The sequence below is a fragment of the Carettochelys insculpta genome, chromosome 20 (assembly GCF_033958435.1).
Source record: "Carettochelys insculpta isolate YL-2023 chromosome 20, ASM3395843v1, whole genome shotgun sequence".
In the NCBI taxonomy this organism is placed as follows: Eukaryota; Metazoa; Chordata; order Testudines; family Carettochelyidae; genus Carettochelys; species Carettochelys insculpta.
In genome coordinates, this window is record NC_134156.1 from 19,403,475 (window position 1) to 19,422,733 (window position 19,259).

At 39.7% G+C, this 19,259-nt stretch overlaps 1 protein-coding gene across 2 annotated transcripts in view; it reads right to left on the reverse strand.

Moving 5' to 3' along the window:
• Positions 1–19,259, reverse strand: part of PRKCA (protein kinase C alpha) — a 350,851-nt gene that overhangs the window by 196,278 nt on the left and 135,314 nt on the right. For both annotated transcript variants that reach the window (XM_075014246.1, XM_075014244.1), the window contains exon 3: positions 11,192–11,274. In XM_075014246.1, coding sequence (XP_074870347.1) covers positions 11,192–11,274 — 83 coding nt within the window. The remainder of the gene's footprint in view (positions 1–11,191; positions 11,275–19,259) is intronic.

The window sequence follows — 19,259 nt, forward strand, 5'->3', positions numbered from 1 at the left end:
CTCAGTGAGGGGAGGGGGCTGGCACACCACTCACTATGCTCTAGGCAGCGCTGAGGGTTGAGGGGTTGTGACAGGCTGGGCAGTGATGAGGGACAGCTGCCCTCCACCCTGCCCTCTCCAGAAGCATGGCGGACCCTCCCACACACCCATAGTGTGTCCAGGGGCCCACAATGGATGCCAGCTCTCCGGTGGTGGTTCCTAAACCACAATTAGACAAAAACCAGACAGTGAAGAAGGGACACAGACTGTTTCATAGGAGATAGAGAAACCTGCTCTCCACTAGGCAACTGACCATGGGCTAGGAGAGAGAGAAACAAAATGGGCAGAGATTCTAGCAACTTTTAACCTGCTCTTGTGAGTCACTTGTATAGACAAGAATAGAGCCAAACATTCTCACTTTGTGTTGGTTGGAGCTGTTTCTTCCCCCCTCACACAATTCAGGATATTATTTTAATTTTAGCTGTAGTTACTCAGGTGCTGATGATTTGGGTTGATAGGAAAAGTTCTTCCACTGAAGGGAGAGGGAACGCACAGGTAGGATCAAGTGACCCAAAGCTGCCAAGGTCACAAAAAAACGTTTGAGGCTTCTCTAAAAGAAACCATAGGTTTGCTGATGTACCAAGTGACTTGACAAAGTATCACTGTATGGCACCACTGGAAAACACAGACGATTATGGCAATAATCAAAATTAAAGTGTATCAAAACAGGATTGAAACCTACGGAACAGGGGTAGGCAATTCATTTTGATGGGGGGAGTATTTCAAGAATTTGGAAAGTGGTCAAGAGATGCACTCTTCCACAGTGTTAATGAAGGAGGTGTGGGGTCTGGAACGGAGGTCAGGTGCAGAAAGGAGTTTGGGGTAAGAGATGGGAGTGCGGAAGGGGGTGTGGGGTCTGGGAGGAGTTTGTATGAAGGAGCTGGTTGTGACCTGGGACAGGGGTCTGGAATGCAGGAGGGAGTGCAGGCGTTTGGGTTGAGTGAGGGGAGGTGGTTGTGACCCAGGGCAAGACTGAGGTGAAGGGGTTTGGGCTGTGGCCTAAGGCAGGAAGGAGTTGTGACCTGGAGCAGGGTATTGGGATGAAAGAGGAGGTGCAGGGGTTTGTGTTGTGACTGGGGGTGGGGGGGCTATGACCTGGGGCAAGGGATTGGGTGCACAGTCTGGCAGGGAGCATGGGTGCAGGAGGAAGGGTAAAGGCTGGGGCGCCAGGGGCTGACTCTGGCCTGAAGACTTACGAGCATGGCTCCCAGCCAGCCGCCCTGCAGTAGGCTCTGTGCCTGCTGCTGCCCCAGACCACTCAAAACTGCGACCTGCTCCCTGGAGCTCTCTACTCCAGCTGCGTGGGGGCAGAGGGAGCTTTGAGCATTGCTCCAGGCCACCCAACAAAATCTCCAGCTCCTGTTTTCTGTAAACTGACCAATAGGAGTTGAGATACTGTGAAAGGTGGTGGGAGTTGTGTGCAAAGACTCCACCTCCCTCGCAGCATCCGGAGCAGAGAGCTACAGGGAGAAGAAACCACTTAAAGCAGCAGCTGGCTGCTCTGAGCCTGAGGCATCCTTGGGCCAGATTCCAGTGGCTTGATGGGCGGGATGGGGCTCGTGGGCCATATCTTGCCCCATACTTACTGTATAGCCTGAAGTTACAACCTAACCCACTAAAATGCCAAACTATAAAACTATTTGGAAGCAGACACAACAGAGAAAGTCACACACAATCTTTTTTTATGTGTAATTTGAAAGGAACTACCGAAAACTATCGTGAATAATCTGTCATATAATTAAATGCAGAATTAAGCGGATTTCATTATATTCCAATTATAAAAAGCTGAATGCAAAAGGTAACACAAAAGGAAATGATAAATTCTGCTTATATTAACTTAATAGGTACAAGGTTCAGAGTGTGGTTTTCCCCATGAGAAGGCTACAGAGGGGTGGTTGTACTGTACAACAAAGCTACTGGCAGATCTATTCCTATGGCAACCACAGCAACACATGGGCAAAGAATGAGAGAGAGAAAAGGACTTTTAAAACTGTTATTGAAAAAGAGTACACATTACTTTGGCTACTTCAAGTATGTCAGGGTTTGTTTCTTTTTCAAAAAGAGTAATGTGACTTATTATGGTAACTATGGATATACTGACATATTTAGATCGCTATACATCTTGTCTCTCTGCAGCCTTTCGGTACAGTAAGATAAAATAGTGACCCACAATTACTACTACAAAAGATACTGTAAAAAAGGAAAAATTAAAATCTTACAAGTAACAGTTTCTAAACTACTTTATATAAATATTCATGTAAGAACAAATCTGTATTTTAAGGTTCATGATACATTTTTAAACAAGTTATATTACGTTGGGTAGCTACAAATATCCTAATTTCTCTCTTTTGAATTAGCAGTTTTGTTACTTATCACTAAATTTTACTTGTGTTGACTATGACTATAAATGCTCTAATCAGAGCTTAGCCTTATTTTTTTTTTATCTTGGATTTTGCAGTCCATCATGGCTAAGAGTATTCTTTTCTTTACCTCACCTCATCCCTGCTAGAGAGAGAAAATAAACATATGAGAAAGACTGGTATAATGGTTTGTCCTTTCCCTAAATTAAGCCTCCCTTACTGAACACCTCCATTTCTTTCCCATTACATTCACCCATCCACCACAACATGATTTACAGTAATCTGCAACAAAGACCATTTTGTACTGCCTAATTACAGCTACATCTGGACCCACGGCTAATTCTGGTACTTTCAGCAGTCTTCTTAAAAGGTGATGTCTCTTATTCTCCATCTTGAATCAAGTCTATTTTTACAGCACTCCTATTCTTTCATTTTTCTTAGAAAAATTATCCTGTTTCAGTAGGCATAAGAAAAACGCATTAACCTATTTTACTTGTGCTACTGAAATTAATCATTCTTGAAGTTTCATTACCCTATTATGAACTTCTACAAAAGAGACAAATTACATTTGTTAAACAGCCTAGCATGGATTCCTATGCATCAAATACTTATCATATTCAGTATGACAGATGGTTTTCAAGGAAGTACTGTTTAAAAACCAAAACTTGGGGTAACTTCAAAAGCAAGCAAATTGCCTGAGGCTACATCTATGCTATTCCCCTGAGGAAGGCTCTGAGACAGAAACACTACCCATCCATTTAGTGGGTTTTGTGAAGACCTGACAAATCAGCAGCAGATCGTTCTCCTGTTAACCCTGCTATTCTATGCCAGACAAGAAATATAAAGGAAGTTGACAGAAGAGTTTCCGTCTTCAACGCTGCAGTAACTCAACTTAAGGCGCGTAGACCCCAGCTATGCCATTCGACTTTCTGTTGTAATGTAGATGTAGCCAGAGTACAACAACAAAACCTAATTCATATCTGACAAAACACTGAATTTAAGGACTCTGTTTATTATCATTCTTTTTTTTTTTTTACCAGTGAGGAAGAGTCATATCTTTTATTCCAAGGTTAAACACCACATACAGGTCAGTAACAAGGATAACAACAGATAAGTAACTGTGACAAATACCACTGGATACTTCAATGAGTTAAGAAAAATATTTAAGAAGTATAAACCACTTCATATCCCTGCAACTACTGATGAAACAAGAGACTATTTTAACTTCTCTCTACATATACTTTTTCTAAAAGCCCTACAGCACTGTGTGTGCTCTCAAGTAGATAAACCTTGAAACAAGCTCTTTTCTAACCATACACCAAAATAAGTAAATGAAGGTAATACAGGCTGAGCCTCTCAAATCCAGAACTCTCTCATCCGGCAACATCCAACATCCAAAATCTGACCACTTAATACGGGACCACTGAATAGGAACCCAGTAAGCATTGCAAGTTTTGATAATGTGCTAGACAATATTGACCTTCAGCGCTCCAACAAATTCTCTCATTCAGCACCATTCAGGTCTAGAGGGTGCAGGAGGAGAGAGGTTCAGCCTGTAGTTAATCTATAAACTCCAAAAACACATCAGAAAACACAACACAATAAAATTAATTCACCTGACACTTTACAATTTACATATCAATTAAAATAAGTTTCTTAAAAGGAGTTAAATCCAATTTCTCAGAGGTCTTCAGAAAAGGGAAACCTTCTCATAGACTACCACAAACCTGAAGCAGTAGTTTTAAAAGATTTATACAGAAGAGTCTATGTTTCACCCTATCAGGTCATATTCTTCTACAGGGCCAGACCTAACTAATTGGTGGCCCCAGGCAAATGGGGGCTGCTGGGGGGAGGGGGCAACAAGTGCATCCTCCTGGCTGCTGTGCCCTTCTATAGGGAGAGAGAGTGTGTGCCCTCCCACTGCGCCCCACTGCACTCCTGGCAGGCCACGTCTAGCGAAGTGCCGCGGCCGCCCGCATGCTAATGAAGCGCTGAATATGCATTTCAGCGCTTCATTAGTAAACTTTGAAATGGCCATTTGCCTGGCCATTTCGAAGTTTGGGGCTCGTGTAGACGTAGCCATATGCTTCAGTAATACCATCTATATAGACTCCCACACTGAATTAGTGTTATATCTCACTCATTGCTAACTGAAACTCAGGCGCTTTTAAGCAGGAGTATAAGCAGCATGAATAACCTACATGATTACCTTTTTTTTTTTTAATCAAAGTCAATGCTACATTCTAACTTGCTAGCTGATAATGATCCACAACTGCACTGAAAATGCTCCTCAGACAAACAGTGGAAGGAGTGGAATTTAAATAATCAAGAGCCATTTTAAGCCAAGGAAGGTCATACTTATTTCAGAAACATGTATGTGAGGACATACTGCTAGTATGCTCGTCAGGTTTTTACTGCATACAAGGAAGTAACACAGCACTATGCAATTTTTGTACGGTTCGTTTGCGTGCCATTATTGTGCAGCAAATCTCTGGGCATAAATTTAGGAGGAAGAGATGATAGTGGAGAAAGATGGATTGATGTTTATGTCTTTATATTTCCCCTTGTGAAGGTTGTATGCAGTTCAAAAGTGGGTGGAGTTCAAGCCTCAGAGTTTACATTGGAGCTCAACAATCAAAAGCATCAGACACATCTAAGTCAAACTCAACTGAAATTCTCAGCTTTCCCCCCATGCCCTTTAGAGCTCTAAGTCTAGTTTAATTTCACCTAAAAAATCTGCAAAACTTCAGTGACGTTCTCAGGTATCTGAAGTTGAATTAGTAGCAAAAAAACAAAAGCAGCAGATATATGCTGGGTGATTTTGAGGTTTGTTCCCCACATTCTGAATGGTGATAGCAATGCAAGGTCCTAACAACAGTGGAAATTCTCTTGCCATCATCAAATCTGGCATATAAATAAATATTCATTACTCTATGAAAGTGATGTATCATCAAAACAACAGCCATCTTCTCTCCAGATTTTAGTGTATTTTTCAAAAGGAGATAAGGGGCATTATTGCGGCAATATTATTATTATTATTACTAATATCAGCAGGGTTCTGCAAACATTTCTAAGTTGAATAGATTATAATTATATAATTATTCAATATATCTCGTGTCCAAGAGGGAGATAACATTTTCTCCTTTTATATTATAAATCCCTCCGGATATAGATTATGGGACTTCCTGCTCTTAATCTCTTTAGAACATAAAAAGGTGAATTTTTTTTTCAAACTTCAATCCTCTCTTTATCTTAAATATGGCTAGTTGGGTTTTTAATCCTGCCGCTCTCTATCAATGTAATAGCCCTTCACGTTTTGAGTGTCTCTTCAATCAATTGTTGAAAGACATCATGCATCAACAGATACAGGCAAAATGCAAAATGAGCTACATGTGAATGTGTCATCTCACACTGCTGGTACAACACTGACTTTACAATTTGTCATAGTAAAATCAAGGGAAGGCTCTGGAGAGCTAAGCTATGCATCTGTGAAGACATTTCTGGCAGGACTGCGACCTTTGTTCAAATCACAGAGGCAGAGCATGTAGCTTGTTTTCTAATGTCTCTGACATTGACCATAACAGATGTTGAACTTGAAATTACACTTTGTTGGATTTCCATGGGAAAGTGATATTCGAAGCAAAAGGCATTATCTTCTTCCTTTATGTCTAAAGCAGAAATCCCAATCTTCCTCCTTCCCTATTATGTATATAAACATAACCCAAAGTGTGAACACAAGTGTTTAATTAATAGGCCAATGCAATCAGCACTGGCAAAGTAAGTTTCACTTGATTTGCGTATTTTCCTGTCAATGGTATTAATGCTGCTGCTGCTGCTATAACTCCTGCCTCTACAATCTTCTAGGACTGTGGTGTCCAACAATAGCAAACTAGTCACATTATTCTGAAAATATATTTGTTGTTCAAGCCAACTAGCCACACTCAACTGGCCAAATAGCTACCTGTGGCTAGTGTGTTTGATACCACAGGTCTATGAAATGTATTTAATAACGCAAACATCATATGCCTTGAGGCACTTTAGTCCTCTTTCTAGACAAAATCACTTTCTTAAAAAAAGAGATAAAGGGATCATACACTGTATATAAAATTGATCTGCAAACAGACAATCCAGACTCTGAGGCAATGGTATTATATTACTTTTGTTGCAATATTTAAATATCATTGATAATTAAAAGACTACTTTCATCTCAAACACTCAAAGAACCTCAAATGCAAGTTACCCAGACACCTGAATGAAATGACTGCACGCAAGACAATACTAAAGCATTTTTAAAACCAATAACCTTTTCACATTATATGGTACTTTGGGAACACTAGGGTAGGGAAACAGTATTTTGTATTTCAGGGATATGCATATCCTACTAATTTCAGTAGCAATGAGTAAAAAGCTAAAATGTAAGCTTTATAAAACCTACCAAGCATTTTAACATACTGAAATGAAACAACCTTTAAGTCTCTTCATTTACTTGTATCCATTGTTGTAGTAGTGAAGACTGTCAAACATTTATATTCTGTATTATTCTTATATTTAATTCTCTAAACCTAGAGTGTTATTTCCTGTATGTCAGCACTGAAACTAATTATTTGGTAACCAAAATGATGTATTTAAGATCCAAAATCCAGTGAGGAAATGTAATATGCAACATTAAAAATGACAAACAACTTTCCAGATAATATATCACAATTGAGAGGCTTCACTGAATTAAATGGGCTCACACTTTCATTTTCAATGTTGCACTGCAGAAAAGAAAAAATAGCAGTGTGCATTGATGAATATACATTTGAAGTATCAAAGATAATTTTTATATTGGGGCTATAACTCTAATTAAAACACTAGAGCAAAAGACCTTCCTACTTGTTCTCACGCATAATATCCCATAATGCTGATTTTAAAGGGAGCGTGCTTTTTACTAACTTCTTATTTTAAGAAGTGAGCACTAATGTAAATACACCTTGAATGCTTTTCTTCCTTCAGTTTTTAAAACAACCTAAAACCTAAAATAGCTATTTATTATTTGTAGGCTTACATAATATGTTAGAGTAAGACACACACTACATTGTGTGTGAAATCCTGGCTTGGTTGAAATCAGGATGAGTTCTGACTCTGAATTAAATGCAGCCAATGCCTCTCCTCTAAAATACCTGCAGGAGAAAGGGAAGTGTAACATAGTTGTTTGTGTGCGTCCGCGCGCATCCCCATCGCCAATAGGCATCTTTCTTCATGTGTCTTCTAAAATTTCAGATATCATCAGGCTCCAACACATTTAAGATAAGTAGCAGAAGAGAGTTAAATTTGGGTGGCAGCACACACACATATAGGTTGGACCTCCCTGGTCTGGCATCCTTGGGACCTGACCAGTCCCAAACCAGGACATATCCTGGACCAGGGGAGGTCAACATCAGCCTCTCTGCTGCCAGCTCCTGGGCTCTTCCCCTGCTCCAAGCTCTCCTCCTGCGCCCTAGCTTCCCCACCATCACCTTCATCCAACCACTGGTCAGGGCTCTCTGGTCCAGGAATACCCATGGTCCTGCCAGACTTTTGAGGGCATAAGAAGAAACAAAAGGGTGGGTGGTTTTAAATGGCATGGTGAGATCTGGATTGAGTGAGGGGGCAAAAAAAGGAGGAAGCCAGAGTACACTTTAAACATTTAAATATATATTAGAACATTTTATTTCCTTTGCAACACCTTAGATTCTAGGGTGCATTGTGTCCTCCCAGACCTATCATTAAGAGAGAGAGAAAGATTGTTTGTACAAATGCATGTCTTGCATAAGCACAAAACTAATAATTCTACCATGCAAACATGTGCTATTTCGCTGCTTTTGGAAAAAGACACTGCTTATCTCCAGCATAAAATTATACAATACTGAGCAGAGTCTAACTGTGGTAACAGCACTTACCACCCAAAGCTTATTTCACTTTCCAAAACAAGAGAATTCAAAGACATTTTATTTTCTCAAAAGCCATTAATTTCACATGTGAATTCTTAAAAGAAAAACAAGTTTTCAGAGTTTATAATCAACACAGATTTTATAATCCTCCACGTTACTTTTTGTCCATCCATTTGTATTGGTCTAGTATATACCACATTAAAAATGTGCATAAAAAGCTTATTAAAAGCTAGTGTCATGACATGTCATCTGCAAAAGATAATGCTCTATAATCTAGAGCCTCAAATGGCGATAAGAAACAAAACAGAAACAAAACACAGTGCTTCAAACAAAGGAAACTTCAGAATGTATTGTTCCTATAAACAGATGTTAAATTACTTCACTGTATAATAGAATTTATAATCCTGAAGGTTTTTATTTGGACAAGAAACATCAATTTATTATTTCAGTCCTTTGCAATACGGCTCTCATTTTACATGCAACTTGTAATAAAATGGAAGCCAATTATAAAAAGCCAAAGGTTTCTCACCACAAATGCTCTGCATACATAAAACTATTGATAGCGCTCTTAAAACTGAAGATGAATTTTGCCAGATCAATTAAAAACACAAGCAATTAGGGTACTTTGAAAGTGATCAAACTAACAAGCAAATATAATACTTCACAAAAGTCACTTTGCTAATTTAATGAAGCATGGGTACCATAAGTAAAATCAATGTACCAATAATTACTATAGTAGAAATATTATTTATTACTGGGATAGCGTATTTTCAATATATGCATTATCAATATTAATATTTATTAATTGTTTGTTATTATGTGTTAATTATTGTAGCTATTTATTAATAATAATTATTAATATATATTTTAAAAGAAGACATCCCAGTAATAAATAATATTTACGCTGTAGTAATTATTGGTGTATTAATTTTACTTATGGTACCTATGCTTCATTAAATTAGTGAGGTAAGTGTGTGTGTGTGTGTTTAAAAAAATAAGCTACCCCAGTAACATAAAGCCTTATTGCAACTCTTGGCGAATGAATCCTTTCCGAGAAATGAGATGAGGAAGATGCTGTTTTGAAACCACTGTAAATTAGCAAGGTTCTACTTTAATTACACAGGGAAAATGCAAGAAGGGTCAAAACACAGGACCACTATCTTCACAAGTGTAATCTGCCATGCAAGAGCAGACTCCTAGATCTCTATGGAACCTCACCAAATTATGTGGTGCCTTGCAGAGACAGGGAACCACCAACATGGAACTTTTAGCAGAGGCCTTAGTGTTGAAACTACACTACAAGCAGTGTTGCTTTGTAGATCTATATCTATATCCATATAATATACATAGCATTTTGCAGCTGTACAGATAACAGCATAGGACCAGAAGCTAAAACAAAACATATTTGAATGTACTATTTAATAATCTAATGTTTGTAAATAGGCATATGCTCATACAAGCTGTGGGGACCCAGGAAACTGACAGTGCTTCAGCACCTGGCTCAGAATGCGGGGCTGAGGGAACTGTGGGATAGGTTCCCACAATACACTGCAGCAGTCAATGTTTGGTGATTTCAGTGTGGCAGCAATATGTCGAATTTCTTGGGAGCTTGCAGGAAGTGAGGATACTCAAAATCAAATTTAAAAAAATTGCATTACATAATCTATTTTGCAGTGTAGACGCAGCCTAAGTAAGAGGGACAACAGCAAAATAATTCTCCAGCAACACAGAGCTCTTGTGTTAAGAGCACAGAGTAACTCTATCATTACTACATTATCAGCTCAAGTGTCAGAGGCTCCTCTCTCTCTCTCTCTCTCTCTCTCTCTCTCTCACACACACACACACACACACACACACACAATAAGCCAGCTACCTCGACTTAAAAGCAACTCCTAATTCAAGCCACAATTTGGTGTGTGTGGGATAGGGGACAGGGTAGGAGCAATAGAGGAGTTACATCACAAGCTCATGCTGCAGCGATGACACCCCAACATTAGCTAATACATTCTGGAATTCTAACTTTGTTGCTTTCAAAAGAAAAAGTTTCAACACATTGAAAATGCATGGCCATAACAGAGATACCGACTGCATCTTGCAATATAGGTTGAACTCCTTTAGTCTGGCACCCTCAGGACCCGACCCATGCCGAATCAGAGAATTTGTTGAACTACAGGAGGTCAGTGTTGTCTAAAACAGGTTATCGCTGGGGGGGGGGTCCGTGGAAAAAAACAGATAAATATAAATGATCACAGAAAACAGAATTGGCCTTGATGGGGGTCTGCAAATGGTTTGTGGAGGGGCGACTGGGGGGGCCGCACTAGTGAAAAGCTTGAGAACCACTGGTGCAGCAGTATTGCCAACACTTCACTGCCTAATGGGCTCTTAGAAGACATGTAGGGATACATTAGAGCTAAATAACAACATAGAACACTGAGAGCCAGGACTAGTGGCTGGAAACAAACTTTACGGGACCACGGGAGACTTGGCCACATCCACGATAAGTGTGGACACTCCACTAACTAAAATCATGCAGAACCCTGGATGTTGCCAGAGACTAGAGAGGTTCAACCTGTACTACAAACACTGACTTTTCAACTTGGGTGAACACATCATCACTCTGTTTTATTTGAGGGAATACTGCGCTCTTTTATGATATTGTCAATACTGATTTCAGCTTTCCTTATTAAAATAGCTATTTCAACTCTATACAGGTTTATACGCATTTCAATAGATTGTTCTATTCCCAATACCTTAAAACTCTATTATAAAGTACAATTCTGCTTCTCTTTGCAGTGTAGAGTTCCTGCTAGGAGCAACACAATTAACTAGTTTTTGAAAAAGGACAACATATCAAAACATACCACATTCTAAGGTACTTACATCAGTGTCGGGCCCTTTGTCTGCACCAGGACAAGAAAAGGTAACGAATTCATGGCACCTCTTGTGAACCACAAAACAGCAAACTAATTTAAAAAAAAAGGGAAACAAGAGTTAGCGTGGCACAGATTTACTAACTCTTTATTACTGACAATTTAATTTCACTGAAATCAGAATATGGAAGAGGGAACTCCAGAAATTTAGGATACTGTAGATTAAAAAGCAACAATTCACTGTGCTATTTATGTGTGCACAGTTCCAGCTAAAGAGTCTGCAGGGCCAAAGGCAGCATGCTGACAGCAGGGCTCAACCAGCGGGAGGGCAGAGCCCTGAAGGTGCGGAGCCCAAGGCAACCACCTTTCTCATTTAGCCCTAAAGCCGGGCCTGCACTTGCATGTACCTTCTTGTTTCAGGAGGCTAGCTGTGTTAATCTGTTTAAGCACAAACAACAAGGAACCAAAAGCTCACGCCCAAATAAATGTGCTTGTCTTTCAAGTCCCACATAACCCCTGGTTGTGTTTTCTTTTTTTAACTTTTTAGTAGGAGTATTAGTTTAGTATTAGTAGGAGTTATTAGCAAAACTGAAATTATATGTTTACAAGTCATTTTTTGTAGCAAAGCAAACAGTGACTGGCAAACCTGACTGGCAAACTGGGTCAGGATTTGTCATGTTACATAGAGAGATGAAGAGCTTTTCAAAACTTAAACACCTGTGAGCATTTATTTTTCCTTGCAGAGCCTTTCTTTGCCCACAGCAGTCAATTTTGGTGCTTTTTAGAGGTGATGGAACTGTCCAACAGCATAGCCTTTGTTCTCCTCTCCCTCCTTCTCTCCTCCCCCTCCCCCCAAAAAAAAAACTAGGAAGGGTGCTTTTGAAAACGGGGGTTTATTTTGAAAGAATCCCGTCCACACTGCTGTTTTTCTTTCGAAAGACTCTTTTTCAAAAATGCAGTTATGCAAATGAAGTGCAAGATCTGTAAACTGGTGCTTCATTTGCATTTCCAATTTGTCTCATTTGCATTCCCTTTTTGAAAGGGGACTGTAGTGTAGACGCAGCCTGACAGAAAGAGAAGCTTAAAACATGCATGTAGTTATCTCAAAATCCAATAAATCTGCCATGTCCACTCTGTTTGCCACTCACCACACGTGGCAAATAGGACACCACATTGGGGCGAATACAGGGATGGCCAAACTGCAGCTCCTGAGCTGTATGCGGCTCTTTGAGCCTTTAAATGCAGATCCTGATAAGAGCTGCTTGCGGGGAGTGCAATCCACCCACTCCGTACATGCACCACACTGCTTGGTGGGAGAAGCATGTGTCAACTGCAGCTCCAGCCACGGCCCTGGCTGCAGTTCCAGTGAGTTGTCAGCACTGAATCTGGGGGAGGGCATTCAGTTAGAGCAGAGGGGCAGGGTGAGCGGGGGGTGCTCATAATGTGGTAAATATGGAAAGATGACGACCACAAGCGTGGTGATCTTTGAATTCCTATTGGACACCGCTGCAATAATTGTTAAACGCATTAGAAGACATAAATACTGTACACAGCACAAAAAGATATTACAGGCTTAATTATATTTTTAGGTTAGATGATGCATAAACTGTCAACGCCAGTAATGAGCAGAGTATACTTGATAATCAGTCCTCATTGTTATTTGCAAAGACATAACATACCCGACTACAAAATTAAAATCTCACTATGTAATTTTTCATCAGAACGAGTTTCACAGCTCTTTATCTGCAATGGCTTTTATGCTATCAGACACACATGAACAAACAATAAATTGCTTTCTTCACACATTCTAAAGTTGTCAACATGCATACAGCTCCTTAGTAAAATTTACCAAAGTAATTTGAGACAGAGAACTATGTTTTCTACAATAGGTAGAATCTCACTTGTCTGTCTGCAGTCAAGTGTTCAGTAAGGTCTGTAACTACATTCCTACAAAATCCTTCTAGCTTCAACACCAGCAATCAAGCGCAGTCTCTCACTGCACAGTATAATAATCCTCAGCACATAAGCAAAATTCTTTGTGATCAGATAAAATAAAATACAAAGAGCTAATTGCCTTGTGGACTATGTTAACATAAGTAACCACTTACAAAATGATACAACATCAAATCAACAATGTGTCTGCTGTTTTATAGTGCCAAAAGAGGTTGTTTTATGATCTCACATCACTGCAGTGATAACAGAAGTTACCCCAGAGCAACAATTTATTTTCAGTGAAAAAGCCACAATACCCGCAAAATATCATACAATATTGGCATCAAATATGTGAGCATTATTTAATACCACAAACTATTGCAGGCGTGGAAGTCAAACATCCATGTCGTAATTGGAAACAGAGGCCATACGGTACAAATAACCTAGTCTCTGTTTTATCAAACCACTGCCCACCAATTCAATCTGTACTTGACCATTGGCTTTTAACATTAAATAGTGTGAACTTCTGCCCTAGGCTGGGCTTGTTGCTATGTTGCAGAACAGGTGCTGTGAGCAGAGTCCCTCTCTAAATGTTTCTAGTACTGTGCAAGAGCAGAGAGACTACAAGGGTAAGCGCACACACGCACGCACGCTTACACTTTTGGGCCAAACTATCATCTAGAAAGAAACCACTGTCCTGTCAGACTTCTTTCTTTATAAACGTACACCTATTTATTTAAAAAAAAATGCAAAGATGGAGCATCACCATTTAGTATTAACACACTAAAACAACCTGGGTTTCTGACTGCTGACATAGGGCCTGGACCCTTGGCCACAGAAGTAAATGGGAATCTTCCCACTGATTTCAACGGAGTTACATAATAGATACGAACTATCAGAGGGGTAGCCATGTTAGTCTGGGTCTGTAACAGCAAGGAAGGGTCCTGTGGCACCTTATAGACTAACAGAAAAGTTTTGAGCATGAGCATCACTTTCACTGATGAAATGAGTCTGTGCTCACGAAAACTCATGCTCAAAACTTTTCTGTTAGTCTGTAAGGTGCCACAGGACCCTTCGTTGCTATAACAGATATTGTGATGAACACATTCTGTGCCTCAGTCACAATAACAGAAAGTGCAGGTTATAGTTTAGCAGGTGCTTTATTCATCCCAGTCATACAGTTATGGAGTCTAGAGGTACAAAAGACCTATCGGGATATCTAGTCCTTATTCCTGCCAGTATGGAATTATGATGTCAGAAATCATATTTCAAATTCACAAAAATGGGGCTTATTTGAGCAAACAAAGCCACCAAGCCACAAAGAAACTGAGAAGAAATGATAAAAAGAACGTAAAAACATTTCATAGCAACTCTCCTGAAAATGAGATGAAACTGACACATTTCTGAGGAAATTGTGTTTCATTTAGATGGTTTTTAAATGAGCAAAATAAAAGATATCACCCTGCACCTAGAGCAGGAAGGTATTTGGCTGGCTAGCTGGATGAGAATGATGCTTTAAGAACATAAGTGCAGCTCTACCAGGTCAGACGAAAGGTCCATCTAGCCCAGTAGCCTACGTCCTGCCTATGCTTGCTAACAGCCATTGATGGACTTCTCTACCATGAATTTATCTATCTTCTTTTTGAACCCTGTTCAAGCTTTGGCCTGTGCAACATCCACCAGCAAGGAGTCCCACAGGTTCACTCTATGTTGTGTGAAGTACTTTCTTTTGTTTCTTTTGAAACTGCTAATAATTTATTTCATTTGGTGACCCCTAATCTATTTTATGGATTGAGGGGAGGAAGGGAGACAAAAAGTCTACTGAAAAAGCAGTCACTGTGACTGCTGACTCACCACCCAGGAATGGGGGCATTAAAAGGGTCAGTCTGTGCCCTGAGCCTCCCCTCTTCACATGGGGCAGGCCAAGCAGCACACACACTCTCTCCCTATTCAGGTGATAAGCATACCAGGTTATTTGCTGTATCTGGTGCATACATTACACTAGCTACCGCATTCAGGGAGGCTGGGAAGGAATTTTTCCTTTGCCACCGTATTAGCCTAGGTGTGACTGTGGGGTTTTGTTTTTTTTTTGACTTCCTCAAAGCCAATTCAGGTGGGCTTCATTCATGCATGACATGGCAGGCAGTAGGCTATTTGTTGCAACTCATTATTTAAGGGTATTGCATGTATTCAGTGCAGGTACTCCATAAAAAAGGCTATAAAGTAATAGCTAAATGGCACAGGAAAGGACTTGGGAAGTGGTCCATAACTGAGTGAGCTAGGGGCAAAAGTTGAGGATTTCTGTCATTACTATGGTAGGGAGTTAACCCCCTCCAATAGTTATACCCCGCTTTCACTCCCCTATGAGGGGAGGCAGTTGGTAAGATCCTGTAGCAATGGATTTACTGGAGACATGGATGGGAAGGATGGCAGGATACTGCCCTTCCCTCTCCCAGTTGGGTATGGGAAAATAGCAGTTACCTGGACTGTACATTTTAGCCGTGTCTACACGTGCACGCTACTTCGAAGTAGCGGCACTAACTTCAAAATAGCGCCCGTCACGGCTACACGTGTTGGGCGCTATTTTGAAGTTGAAATCGACGTTAGGCGGCGAGACATCGAAGTCGCTAGCCCATTGAGGGGATGGGAATAGCACCCTACTTCGAAGTTGAACGTCGAAGTAGGGCACGTGTAGACGATCTGCATCCCGCAACATCGAAATAGCGGGGTCCGCCATGGCGGCCATCAGCTGAGGGGTTGAGAGACGCTCTCTCTCCAGCCCCGGTGGGGCTCTATGGTCACTGTGTGCAGCAGCCCTTAGCCCAGGGCTTCTGGCTGCTGCTGCGGCAGCTGGGGATCCATGCTGCATGCACAGGGTCTGCAACCAGTTGTCGGCTCTGTGGATCTTGTGTTGTTTAGTGCAACTGTGTCTGGGAGGGGCCCTTTAAGGGAGCGGCTTGCTGTTGAGTCCGCCCTGTGACCCTGTCTGCAGCTGTGCCTGGCACCCTTATTTCGATGTGTGCTACTTTGGCGTGTAGACGTTCCCTCACAGCGCCTATTTCGATGTGGTGCTACTCAACGTCGATGTTGAACGTTGACGTTGCCAGCCCTGGAGGACGTGTAGACGTTATTCATCGAAATAGCCTATTTCGATGTCGCTACATCGAAATAAGCTACTTCGATGTAGGCTTCACATGTAGACGTAGCCTTTAAGAGTTAGGTAATCCCTGACGTCCAATAATAAAGTCATGGCCTGATTAAACCTATGTCAAACGCCTCCTTTCCTGCTTTTGGCATAACCAGACAATTCATGTGTGATGCTTTGCAGCTTCATTTTTTTGTTTGGACTTACCTAAGTTCCACCAATGATAAATTTGATGGTTTGTTGTCCAAGTCTCTGGGCAGCTTGACAGCTTCTGTGTCTCTTTCACCAAATGAAGTTGGTTCAATAAAAGATATTATTTCATTCATGTGGTCTCTCGCATATCCTGGGACCAACATGGCTACATCATCATCATCAAACATTAATTTTAATAATCAGTTAGCAAAACTGAATCATTTGAGGACTAATGTTCTCTAATAGTTCTATTTTTATACCAGATCTATAATACCCGTAATGAAAGTTCCACATTACCATACCTCCATCAGTGCTCATGCACAGAGCTATAATTTCATTCAATTAAGAGAAATGGAATAAAAATGGTACAGAAAAGGGTAAATGAGTACCGAGAAAAAATATTTTTGAGCCATCAGTGATACCTGTACGTTCGGAGAGCAAACTAACAAATACACTCCACTGTATCAGTAAGAATGCCTGAATACTGCACTTTAAATGGAAATAGGCAGCAAAAGACAAAAGCAGTACAAAGGACCTGAAGTATTAAATCTTTCAGTAGGCCAGTAACTTTTAGTTTTAAGGCAGTACATTGCTAAAATTCCCACATAGCTGAAATATATTTGATCTCCTCTTTTAAAGAAGTTATTTTAAAAACATATTTCACTTGTTAAAGTTCATTTCTGGAATCATATATCAAAGTGCAACTTGATTTATGTGCAGGAAGTATAAACCCTATTGAAAAGACATTATAGGCATATTTAAAACAAAAAGGATTACCACAATGCAAAACAATGCATTGCTTGTAACGGTTTTCTGTCTCCTCTCATATAATAGCGAATGTAGACAGCGTATTTTCGATATGCTTTCACTGGGCTGATGTGCTTATTCAATACCAATAGAATCAACACAGTTTGTATTGGACATTAAAATTCATATGCTGCGACTTTTTTATTGAGCAAGTTTTCCATCAATATGCTCACTTAGATAGGTTGAGTACCCCCATTCAAATCAGTGGTTCTGTTTATATGAATAAAGTTTCCCAAATGACTAAATATTTTAAAGAACAGGGTCTTTGGGCTGGGAATGTATTTATATATCATACAAATAGTTTCTCATAAACACTCTCTTCTATTACATTTAGTAAAAGGGCATATATACTTCTACTGGTGATTTAATTTAAAAGTGTTACATTTATTTTTATGCTTTGAGTTTTGCTATAATTTATGTTTTTTAACATTTACTCTCCTATCTGCAATAAATTAGGAGAAAAAACTGTACTCTCTGTAGTAGTGTAACATTTGCAGTTCCACATCTGCAATAAAAGAAAAAACTCTCGTGTGTATTATACATGCATGTAAAAATAACATTATCAGGTTCCATTTTAAATCTCAGAAGATTGGGTTTTCTGAGGTAAGTTGTACAGCTCTAAGAAAACACATATTTTACATGTATTAAATGTGAAATAATGGCATCCTACAGATACTTTATTATTTGTGTTTTTAGTTAAGTATTTCTCCAATGCTGAGAATACAACATTTTAAGAGTTTCTGAAGAAGTAGAATGATTTTCCTGAGGAAAGACACGAACAAAAATCAACATATAAATCTTCTGTATAAATGAAAGTTCAGTTTATTAAAATCTAGTTCATCCTGAAAAGCCATGGAATTACAATGGATACAGCATGTACAGACAATTAGCCGTGAAAAGAATACAATTTTAGTTTTATAATGAGTTCAAGATCAATCATGGAAAATCATATGATAGTAAGGGAATTAATCTGGATTATAAAGAAAACAATGAAGAGTAAGCTGAAATTTATGAAGGACATGGGGACAGCATTTGCTCTAATAGTTATGCCTTTGCTCTGCACTTCATTAATTAAAACCAGCCCAATAACTTTGAGATTTGGAGATGATGGGTAAAGAACCATTGTGTCATTAGGTGCCACAAATTCGAAAGTTCTCTGGGAAACAGAGAAAGGGATTTCACATTATGATCTAACACAGACCATGGACTTACAGATTCCAAGGGCCAAAAAGATCACTGAGATCATGCAGACAGATGTGCAAATTGCAGGTCATTCAATCTTCCACAAAATAAACTCCCTGGATGCATATATATTTTGGGTGGGGGGGGGAAGGGGAGAGGGAATCCAATTTTCATGTTAAAATGGCCAGTGATGGAGAATCCACCATGATCCTGTTCCAATGGTCACTATCATTCACTACTAAAAACATACCTCTTAATTCTAGTCTGAATTTGTCTAGCTTCCACTTCCAGTCATTGAATCATGTAATAGCTTTCTCTGCTGAACCGAAGAGCCTGCTACTAAATCTTTGTTCTTTATATAAGTAGTTACAGCCTGCAATCAAATCAACCCTACAACATTCGCTTTGTTAAGATACACATACTGAGTTCCTTTAGTGTACCACCATAACGCATGTTTTCAAATTCTTTGGTTTTTATCATTCTCCGAACCCTCTACACTTTATCAATATCTTTGTTTACATCAGCTCTATTTCCTTTATCATCTAAACTAGTAATCTCATCAAAAATAAAATTAGCTTGATGGGATCTATTTTCCATAAATCCATGTTGATTACCAATAATTATATTATGCTTCCTTAAAAGTTTTGTTAATCAAGTCCCATATTAGCGGTTCCATTACCTTGCCCAAGATCAACATGAGACTCACAGACTTATAATTATGCCAGAGCACCATAACCAGTCTGCTTAAATATTGGCAAAAATTAGCTTTCTTCCCATTTTAGGAACAGCCCCATTGTTCCAAGGTTTTAAAGTATAAGAA